The sequence below is a fragment of the Sabethes cyaneus genome, chromosome 3 (assembly GCF_943734655.1).
Source record: "Sabethes cyaneus chromosome 3, idSabCyanKW18_F2, whole genome shotgun sequence".
NCBI lineage: Eukaryota > Metazoa > Arthropoda > Insecta > Diptera > Culicidae > Sabethes > Sabethes cyaneus.
The window spans coordinates 224,536,226-224,547,652 of NC_071355.1; the positions used below are offsets into that span (position 1 = coordinate 224,536,226).

Below are 11,427 nucleotides of genomic sequence, written 5' to 3' on the forward strand. Positions count from 1 at the left end.
TTTCAGTAATAAGGAGAATAAGGATAGCCACAACAGGCAAGTGTGTCCACTTCCGGTCAAACCGGTGGCATTACCGAGAACGACGTTGGTAGCAGCAAAGACACCGACACCAACTGGACCAGGTCCAAACGGACACGGTGCAGAAGACGACAATGGGTTTATGACGGTGGTTCGTGAAAAACCGGTCATCCCGGAACGACCCGCTATTCTGCTAAGACCTCAAAGCTTTAAGGGTTCCATTCCGGAGATATCCAAAGTTAGTGAGGGCACCAATACCCTGATTAGTTCTACGAACTCGTTGAAAAAGGCACAAAGTTTTCGGGGCGAAACGAGCAGCGGTGCAGGCAAAGAGGCCGGTTCGACTGTACTGGAGCGAACACAAATTTACAACATCGACAAGCAACAGGTGGCCATCATCGATGTTGCGGAAAAACACTCTTCTGGAGAGGAGAAAACTAAAAAAGACAAAACCGTGCCGATCAGCTTGGCACCGGTAGCAACCGTTCCGGAAGGTATCCCCCCTCTGGCGATGATGGAATCAACGGGTTCCCTTGGAAGTGATTTTCAATCACCAACCAATCCGGTTGGTCCCGCCGAAGCAAACAGCGAAGCGACGACAGTAGATGCCGCAGGAAGCAGTTCCTCCGCAACGTCATCAACAGCGGCTGCTTCTAGTACTACCACAACAACAACTACTACTACTAGTCTTCAGCACGTGCCCCAATCACCACGTGGTTTCGATCAGGCCAAAATCAAGCGGCCGCAAGTTCCTGCACCGCCACCGCCGGTTGGGCGACCAAAATCGTCCGACTCGACGGATTTATAACAGTGTGAGTTGCTGATATAATAATCGATAAAAAAGGGAGTATTTATATAGAAGAAGAAAAAAGATAGGCAGGAAAAACTAGATGCAGAACGAACAGCGGAGCGGAGAAGGTAGCCAAAATTCTGTGCTTGTGAGCGTTTCCTGGATTGCCAATTTACAATCAAGAGAGGTGTATCACGCAGGATTCTGCAGTGCATTTTTTGTAACTTTCGTGCATTTTAACTGCAATTTTCTAAATGGTCTTTCTTGAGTGACAGAAATATTTATTCTTTTTGTTTCAAGCATTTGTTGGGAGAAAGTGATGGTATAATTCCGAACAGTTTGGTTGACTATTTTACTGCAACTTCCGTTACTACAATTAGTACTTTATCAGTTAGTACCTTTATTAGTACCTTTATGTGCAGCAATAGCTGCAAATTGCAAACAATTCTATCAATAATATTGGGACATTAGTCTTCAAGAAATGACATCGTCATCGTCGGCTGTATAGAGTCGAGGTGGCTCGTGCTTTGTCAGCAGTTCTCTCATTCAACTCGATCGTGGGCCGCTTCCTGGATCCCGTCGCCAACTTCCTGGACATCTCTAAAGTCGCAAGTCGCTTTCGACCAGGTCGAATCACTTTTTAAGTGGAGCCCCTCTGTTCCTAGTACCGGTAAGAAATCGTTTTCGTCGCACTATCGTCCGGCATCCTTTTGACGTGTCCGGCATCCTTATGACGTGTCCTGCCCACGGTAGCCTACCGACTTACGTCAAAGGGTACGATTGGAATCTCTCCAAGTAGTGCGTGTAGTTCGTGATTCTTACGCCTCTGTTACTCTCTGCTTTCAGTTGGTGCTCCGTCAAATATCGTCCACAGTACCATCCGCTCGAACATGGTAAAGGCGCGTATGTTCTTCGTGAGCAGCGTCATAGTTTTAAGTCCAAATCCAGGAACTACCGCTCTAATGAGCTGCCGTAAATCGCATAACAGCTCCATTTATATAGGAAACTCCATAGAAAATTTGACTATTATGCGATTCACGGCAGTGAGGGTTTTGCACATTGTCAGCTTCGTACGGTGGTGTATGTTTCTTGATCGTAGCGTTATGTGAAGGAGAAAGTAAGGCCGATTTACAGCTTGAATCTGCTTCTGTCGGGCACCAGGATCCCAAATACACATACTTATCTTTTACTTTTAGTTCGTCGCTATTAACACCTACCGCCCGCGGGAGGCGCGCGTTTGTCTCCTTTGAGTCTCTTCCTTTCAGGTAGGGAAGATTATTATAACTGGTTTCGATCAACTGCATCATATGCTGCCTTGAAACCAATAAAGATGTGACGCGTGATCATATTGTACTCCCGACATTTCTGCAAGACCTGTAGGATGATAAAACATGATCTCTCGTTTGACCTTCAAGTACTGGGGCACTCGTAAGTTCTAAGGCATTCCTAAGTTATCCTCCGTTTCGTTACCTTCTGCAACGTCGCCAAAACGTTGGTTACTCCTCAGGATCGTGATCAATTGGTTCCTTGCTCGTCGGTATTCGCCCAAGTTGTCCCTAGTGCGAATGCCCAGGTAACTTTTGAGGCCCTTTTTTCTCTTCCCCACATTTTGGCATTCCTCAGCAACCCAATTGTTTCGTATAATCCGGGGCTTTTCACCTAGCGGCCTCTCCAATAGCCCAATATATTCTACCCCAACCGTTCTCGAGAGTTGTAGCACCCAAGTCCTCGGAAAAGACAGTTCTTCATCAAGTATTCGTGCGTAGTTTTAGGCAGATTGCGGGTTATAATGTCCGCTGTCTAATGTTCGGCGGAGGAAATTATTGTCCCCCGAACAGTATTAAGGAGTTTTATAAGTGCTTTTAATTTATAGACAATGTCAAACCAGTTTGGTTGACTTTTATCAGGTGTGTTTCGTCGTATTTCCTATCGTATTTTTATCATTCAATTGTATTCAATTCGATTCAAGAATTTTTCAGGAATACTTCATCATGCATTTATTTAAGTGTGCATTTTGTTTATCATTACCATATTTTCTTGTTTCTAATTAAATGGCTTCATTTAAATTGGCCTTTCATGTTCTTACAAAGAGAAACTTTGAATTCCTAGCAGGATCATCTCGCTACTTCAAGTATTTATTCAAAGGTTACTGGCAGAATCAAGATAGAAAATAATTTTCTCTTTCACCGAAGCAGTATTCAAGGTCCGCTCTGCTCCGATAACATAACCTTTATCACGGAGCACAATATTTACCTACCAAACTAGTCGATTCAAAAAAATAAAAATAAATGTAAACAAATAGCATCCAGGAAAGGCCACGCATCACAACAGAACTTGGCGTCAATCCACCGCAAACCGTTCATAACATGCATCACGCTTGAAACAAGTCAGATAGTTTGTAACTAAATTTTATTTTTTTAGCGTACTTTGGGTAACCGCCGCGTTACTTGTAACTTTGCTTTTATTCGGTCAGTACCGGGAGTGTTTCAACGGAGCTGCCGTAGAACCCGCATACATTCTAAAAGAGCTGTATTTGGACAAAATTTTTATTATGTTGCTTTATATTCAATTAAGTAAATATGCATACTGTTGCGAGAGTTTGGAACGATTTCGACAGAAGCAAGAAGTCGTGTTGAGCTTGAAAAAGTGGAGAGCACATCCTCTGATATGTTCCAACAACGAGGAAAGTGCTCCTTAAAACTGCTGATAAGAGAGTGACATTACAGACTATTCATCATTCATACGTGCTATTAAAACGTTGGTCAGAATTTAAATTAGAGAATCAGTGTTACCTTACCGTTGAGCTTTCCCTTCAAAATACTTACAAACCTTTACAAAACTCTATCACTGGACCACCGACTGGCTTTTTGAGAGATGTTTAAATCCAAATATCATCCGCACAAAGTCGCGTTGCGAACTGAAAACTTAAATTAGGTAATCAATGCTTAACTCTTAACACAAATATACTATCGAATAAAATCTATTGATGATTATATTATTGCTTTCACGGTGCTAAACAATACTTTATCTAAAATAATTTCTCTCCCAGCGTCAGGTGGTTCAGCAAGAGATTCACTTAACCTATTACATTTAAACTATAGGTATTCTATTTTATCACCAATATCACGATACATATTCAGTCTGCTTTCGCCTCAATCTAAAATTTTTAAAACCAAGTGCTGTTAGTCCGCTAAAATGAGTCTAGCCAATATCCCACGTGGGCTGTATTTTCTGTAGATAATCCAAAACATCATTTTAAATTTAAACACCCATAGGTTACGGTAATTAAACGAACCTAATGACGATCTCATATCAAAAGCGCAATCATTTTAATACCATCGTCTATGCTGTATTGGACTCGTGTCAGCTGGTGGTGGACACGTACGCACACGAACCTACGCTTCTGTAGGTAACATACGTGCTGTAGGTAGCCTACGACGAGCAAGCACGAGATGCATTTGTTATAAATTTTTCATCATAAATTTTAATTACCACTATCGTGGTAACGGGCAAGAAAATTACCACATTGTGCTGAAAGCATCGCTTTGGCAATCAGCGAGAAAGTTAAACGCCATTGGCCAGTCGCTACACCAAATTTGCATCGTGTCTCATATGCAGTAGATCAAATGTTGTCCAGTTTTTTTGGCATTCGGTCACAGCTAGTAAGCCCAAATTCGAATGTTAAACCAGACAGTAAGAAGAGATGGATTGATCAACGTAATAACGTAGACGAAAAATATGAGACACCCTGCACATTGTACATACCACACGATATCTAGTGGTTTCCAATCCACAATAAATCCCCTTAGGTGCTCGCTTGTATACAGATTACCTTGCTAAAACTAACTGCTGTTGCTGCCAAATTGGACGTCCGAGCAAAATTTCATCGGAAACCCCGCTGTAATATTTCGTCAACGTAATTGGATTACCGCAAGTAACAACCAGCAGCCAGAACGTCACGTCACGCAGTACACCCATTTAGTGCTAGTTTGCGCCATGATTAATTCTTCTCTGCTCCATCCAGCGATGATGCCACTTGTGCAATATTTTACATTTTTAATCATCACTTTGCATAGATATTAAAGTGCAGTCCGTAGAGCGGGCAGGTGCGTTAAACGCGGCAAAATAATAATTTAAAGCAATTTTAATTGCTTTTAACATGTGCGGGAGTGTGCTAAATTCATATGGTATTTCGCTGTTTCGCATAATCGGAACAGTATGTCGACTTTCTATTGAATATGACCATAAAGCGACGACTACCGTTCGTCAGCTGTGCAAATAATAAACATTTTATTTATACATTCACTTTAACGAAACCAATCAGCGAATGCAGAATGCGAACCATCAATAGAAACAGGTGAAAACAAGTGCAACCATCGCTACTGGAAATATCTGTAATCATTTTATGTATAGGTAATTTCGTTTGAAAGTGCATAAATCAAATTCCGAAGCATGAAAAACAAAAAAACAAAGCTACCGGCAGTGATGCGAACGAGAATGCAGAAACAGTATGTAACATTTTATAATTACGGCAATTAAACATGTTGATTTTTATTATGATCCCATATTAATCAAAAATTCAAATGAAGTGTTTTAATTGTTTTCTGGTAATATCACCTAAAACCAGCGAGTGGTTGCTTTAATTGTGCCGGAATTCACCACTCGTTTCGAGCTACTACTGTTTAATGTCACCATAAAGTAGTGAACTTTTGCGTTCGATATTCGTAGCACAAGCATTCATTTTTCAACCCACATAATTCAGACCAGGCGGCAATTATTATGCAGCATAGCAGCTGCAGGACGTCCATAAGAAAAGTGCCAACTGCAGCAATTCATTCGCGTTCCACCATCATTTGGTTTGGCGGGAGGTTCGCTCAGCTTAGCTGTTACCGTACCTTTTCGGTGCACTTCCGAAACGGGTTTAAAAGAAGCACAGCAATGCTTCGGGTCGTCACCAATAACCTCAAATGCAATAAATATCGAATTAACGTTCCTACCAAAGCTGCTGCTCTCCTGCGCCCGTTGTCGTCTCGACGGGGATTGTTGGTTGTTCCGGACGTTCTCGCCGGGTGGGAAATCGACGATTCGCTTTCGTCGAATATCCAAACCGAAGTGTTTTACAATAGCGAAAAACTGTTGAACCGTAAGTTACCGCGAAATGAGTTATTTTTCCGGTTTCACTCTTATTACTTATGGCTGGAAATAAACAGGTTGTCCTGGACAGCAGCGAGCGAAAGGTTAAACGTACCTCCGAAGTAGTACTAGTAGAAGTTTTTTTTCCTCGCAATGAATAGCAGACTAAAGAGTGAACAGACGATTTTCATTTTAAATTTTTACTCTAAATGTTTTTGTTTGTGTTGATTTTTGTTTTAATAAGATATGTATTCTGTATTTCAAAGAAAGGTATGCTAAATGTTTGTACGCTGTACTCTTCATGTAACATGTCCAGATCCAAATCCTTTCAGCTAACATCTATTTTTGGTACTAGTCAAGAACTTTTCCAACCTACAGTCAGCCACTAATAGATTGAAAATTAAAATTAGTGTTATTACCACAGCATGGAAGGAATCTAATTAACCGACAACACAAAAGTTTATTCGCAAAAGCTTCAAAGAAAAGCAGACGCTAGAGGAGCTGATAGGAAAAAAACGAGATTGTTTACTGCAAACTCACCCACCGGATAGAGGAGCGATAAGTTTCTGCCGTTCGCTAGTTATTCTAAAGTTACTCATCGAGCTGGAAAATTCGATTAACTTGAAAGCAACTATCGATTGACTCGCCACAAAACGACCGATAAATTAAACGTGGTGGTGGGAAAAGTAAAACAGTCATGACATAATTCATTGCCGGTTGGTGCTGTGGGTGTTCAGAATGAATTACCGCACTTACCTAAGTGCAGCACAGTAAAACCTTAAATCGATCGTTTACCGTCTGTGTTAGTGGCGCAGTTTTTAATGCTACTGAAATATGAGTAATATGTTAAATTCAAAACTAGAAAATTTTAAAAAAGAACAAACGAGTGGAAGTTTTATGAATTACGGCACTATACTAGATGACAATTCGAACGATATTTGGAATTTTCCTTGCTTATTTTGTACCTCTGTTTCCTAGCTACTCGTGGAACTAGAAAATGAGCTTCTCCAATGGAAAAATTAATAGCTTTACGGCCGGCAGCCTGATAACACCGGAAATGCTGAAGTCAGAGAACCCGATTACACTCGTCATGCTGAGATCGCTCACAATTGAACGAATAATGAATTCTTAATCTCGACAGTGATTCGTCCTTACGGGAGGACTTTCAGTCTTTTCGGTGGTTCTGAATTCAATAGAAAAGCGCAGAACCCTCCGGAAAGATTCCTTGATTTACCACCCCATAATTAAGAAAGAGGTCAGGAAACTGGCACTTCTTTCTTTTGACCAGCAACCGCGACACGTTCAAGTTCAGAATAAGCAGCAGATTTCGATGGAAACTGTCACCTACTTAATACAAGCGCTATTGACCTGGAGAATTATTCCGGAGGCACCTAAACCTTACGTAGGGGTTTCATGAGAGAGATGGCGGAGACTGCTAGCACCACTTCAAGCGATTACCGTTCCATTCTATTATCCAGTGATGAGCTACCGGTTGTCCGTGCTGAAATATTGAACTGTATTGCAGAGCAGGAATCTCCAGCTACCAACTCATTCTCGCCGGTGCCGATTCAACGACAGTAAAGTAGATGAAAAATACGGTACAGGCCCTCAAACCATGGAAAGACATGCTGTTACGTTATTATATGTTATGAGATCCCAATCGTTCATGGGACATGTGCAGCGTGGACATTGCGATTGAGAGGACTCGATGGTCTGCTTCAAAGTTACAACGATGGCTTCTCTACACCAGCTTGACCGCAAATTGACAGGGAACACCGTTGAGCTGATGATTGAAGTAGACCAATATCCTGCTAGCCAGATCATGTAGCAGAAACGTAATCAACACACGGCTAAGAGATTCTTGGTCAAGGTCAAGGAATGTACGTGCGGAGCAATCTCTGAGGAAAGTTTCGAAGTTTATTTCGGGAATTTATTTCAAATTTCAGAATTTACTGAAAAGTGCAGGTCGTGTTTCGCTCTTCAATTGTCTGCAGCAACCGAAGCCCTCCGATGTTGGTAAGCGGAATCCAGGTCTAACGACTCGACTAGTCGACAAAACCAAGAAATAGCGGATAGCATCCGCTGTGTGCAGACGAGCTTCCAACCAGTATGCTGGGTCGCAAATCCGTCAACTAGCACATAAATGATGTTTCAACAAAGAGACCTTCGCCACTACGGTAAGTTGTATTTCACCGTCCAAACAGACGACTTTGATTCTGTTTATTTAACAAAATCAAATCAAATTTTCTTCCATTACAGAATTTATCCAATGCGATTGCGTTGCCGTTCCAAAAGGGAAGTCCTAACAACCATAGTGTTTTAGAACTTGATCGTGGCTTCTGCGTAGTACTTCATGCGACCATAAAGACGAAGAAACGCCATTCGAAGAGACTGCGTTTGTACTGTGGTATTGCATGGCCATCAACGTTCCGTTGTTGACTGGACACGGTTTTGAGCAGCTCGAACGTAAAAAAGTCGGGTAAGTGACCTAATGGGATACTTAACTTCTAATAATGTCAATGTAGTATGCGGCGCAGACGACGACCGCATCCCGCTAATGATTATTGTCTAACTATTACTCATTAACATTTGGGTCATAAGTCAGGGACAAAACATAATATTATCGTGAAATTTGGAGCATTCAAAAACAAGAATTATCAGTCAAATTATCCAGTGAATTTATCTGCTTTGCTTCGATCAGTACACCCGACTAAAACACGATCTAGAAAAGATTGGGTTGAAGATAAATACGTGTTAAACGAAGATACCGAGCGCGACAGGGCCCGCTTATAGGCAGTACCGTGGTAATCGACGAGGATGAGTTGGAAGTTGTCGACGAGTTCGTATACCTTGGCTCACTGGCAACAGAGGACAACAATACCAGTCGTGAGATCACATGGTGTATTATCAGCGGAACTCGGGCCTACTACAAACTTTACAAACTCTTGCAATCGAACAATATGAGCCCCCGTGCAAAGTGCACATTGCACAAAACGCTAATTAGACCGGTTGTCCTCTACGGACATGAAACGTGGACATTGTTAGAAGAGGACCTTTGAGCACATGGAGTTTTCGAACGGCGGGTGCCAAGAACCATCTTTGGCGGTGTGCAAAAGAACAATGTATGGAGGGAGAATGAAAGTGGTATTCAGAAAGTGGTTAAAGCTCGACGAATACGTTGGGCAGGACATGTTGCTAGCATGCTAGCATGGACAACTATCATACAAAAATGGTTTTCGCATAGAATTCGGTAGGAACTAGACGAAGAGGGGCACAGCGAGGTGGCAAGATCAGGTATAGCGATACTTGGCGAGCACTGGTTGCTCGCGGAACTGGAGAACAGCTACCATGAACCGAATGAAGTAGAGAAATTATGCTACGCAGGCCTTGTCATAAAACGTAAGGCCAACTAAGTAAGTAAGCAAGACTAGAATTAGCTCTACAAAAGTTACAAACACGACAGTTACAGATTTTGCTTCTATGAGCCTAGTGTGCCGCCGAAAAGTTGAATCCGAGAGAATGATTGGAAAAAGGAAGTTTAACCCTTTAAGCCCGAGCCCTCACAATTGTGTAGGTGAGACATGACTACTTTTAAAAATTTTTCCTTTCCTTTCTAAACGTCGTACTTTTACATATATGGCGCCAATCTCTTGTGTAAACATCGTAACTCGTAAAAAAATAGAAAATAGCTGAAAAAAAGTTTTCTTTTGTGTTTGGAATAATTATTGTCTAGTCTTCAAAATCTTGTGAAAACAGCAAAGTTTTATCTGTCGTATTTTCTTATTGGATCCGTATTTCGAAATTGCTTAGATAAAAAATTATTGGTAATAAGTATTTCTAATTAATGTAATTAAAAATTTACGCGAAATAACTTTTACAACTTACTTATGCACATTGTTTTTCATACCTACACAATTGCGTAGGTTCGGCCTTATTACTTTAACCTTTATATTCCCGCCGGGACTTCAAAAATTAGTGTACTTGCCGTTACACTTTTGGCTCTATCTTTACTATTTTTTGATCGATTTTTATACAACTTGTTTTCAAAGAACCACCTTAGATTGACCTTCAATGAAAAAATATATAAGCAAATTTTGGATCCATTTTCCCAGAGATATTCCAGATCGCAGTGGGATTATTTTTTCACGTCATAAGTAATAGATGAAATAAAACGAAATTTGCTGCTGCCATCTCATTTTGAGTCAGTAAGAATGAATACATTATACTGTAGAGCATTCGTTCATGCTCCACACTACGGAACTTCCGTTTAGAGTACTACCAGATCCTAAAACTGGTCATTTATAAATTGCAAAATAATAAAGAAGTATGGCAAATGATGTATTCAACTACGGTATTTTCTAAGACAAATTCTTGGATCAACATTTGAATGTTTCAAGCCAATCTGGACGTTCCGGTATATCTGTTGTACTAAGATTAGTAAAAACTTAACTTGCAAAAAGTTGTGCGTATTTCCATAGCTACGTAGCGACCGTTCCGCTGCTTCAGAAGCTGAAGTTTATGAGCCCCGAAGCGATGATCTCGCTCTAAACTAAACGGGGTCAACCTTATTCAATTATGTGGGCTTCTTTACACAAAATAATTAGGTTTTCCATGTTTTGTTTTTTCAAAGCCTGGCTTGGTATAGCCCAAAAAGGGTAAAAAATGTTAAAAATAGGGGAAAATGAGCAAAATGGGGCACTTCCCGATGACAAACGTTTTTTCGGCTCGTTTTTACCCATAGTGCAATGGTATAAGATAAGGCCGAACCCACACAATTGTGTAGGTTGCTAAATTTAGCAAACATTTAGGCCATTACAAATATTTTATAAAGTTTTTGTCCTTCCGGTGTTCGGCCACTGAAGGGGTGGGGGCAACAAAAACAAAGTGAATTTTTTAATCGAGCAAAAAAACATGGATTTTAAGAATTTTTATTTAAGGTTTAAACGTGAAAACCGAATCTATTCTTGCTTATAATATATACGTTATTATTTTCTATGCAAAAATATTCGAAAAACGACAAAAACAAAGGAAAATTTTTTTGGACGATTTTCAGAAATTCCATTGTTCGAATTTCCATTTCTGTTTCGTGCTAGAAGCTTTAATTCAACTCGAAGACTCATTTTTCGAGTTTTTCAGACTGTAGAGCCCACAGACAATTGATTTTATAAAAAGAAATTTGACTCATATCCTACAAATTATTTTTTTGCCCCCCGATTTTTCAAGCCAATTCCAAGGGGGGGGGGGGGGGTGACAAAAACTTTAATTATGATTTGCAAAGGCCTTATTGCAATGTGTAGAATACATTGGTTTTGGTATCTCGAGCGATAAAAAAAATTATATTGATCCAAAAACCAAAAATATCGTAACTAAAACCCTCCGTGCTTAAAGGGTTAAACAACTATACTAACGTAATAAACACCACACGTAAGGAAAGCCACGTGGAAAATGTACCCAAAAAAAAAGAAAAAGGAAAGCCAGAGATGCAC

The 11,427-nt window shown here is 40.5% G+C and overlaps 1 protein-coding gene across 6 annotated transcripts in view; it reads left to right on the forward strand.

Annotated features, from left to right (window-relative positions):
* Nucleotides 1–5,386, forward strand: part of LOC128741137 (rho GTPase-activating protein 92B-like) — a 41,916-nt gene extending 36,530 nt beyond the window's left edge. For 5 of the 6 annotated variants that reach the window (XM_053836734.1, XM_053836733.1, XM_053836732.1 and 2 more), the window contains exon 8: nt 7–5,386. In XM_053836734.1, coding sequence (XP_053692709.1) covers nt 7–826 — 820 coding nt within the window. In that variant the 3' untranslated portion in view covers nt 827–5,386. The remainder of the gene's footprint in view (nt 1–6) is intronic. The other variant, XR_008412197.1, reaches the window with a different exon arrangement.
* The last annotated feature ends 6,041 nt before the right edge of the window (nt 5,387–11,427 follow it).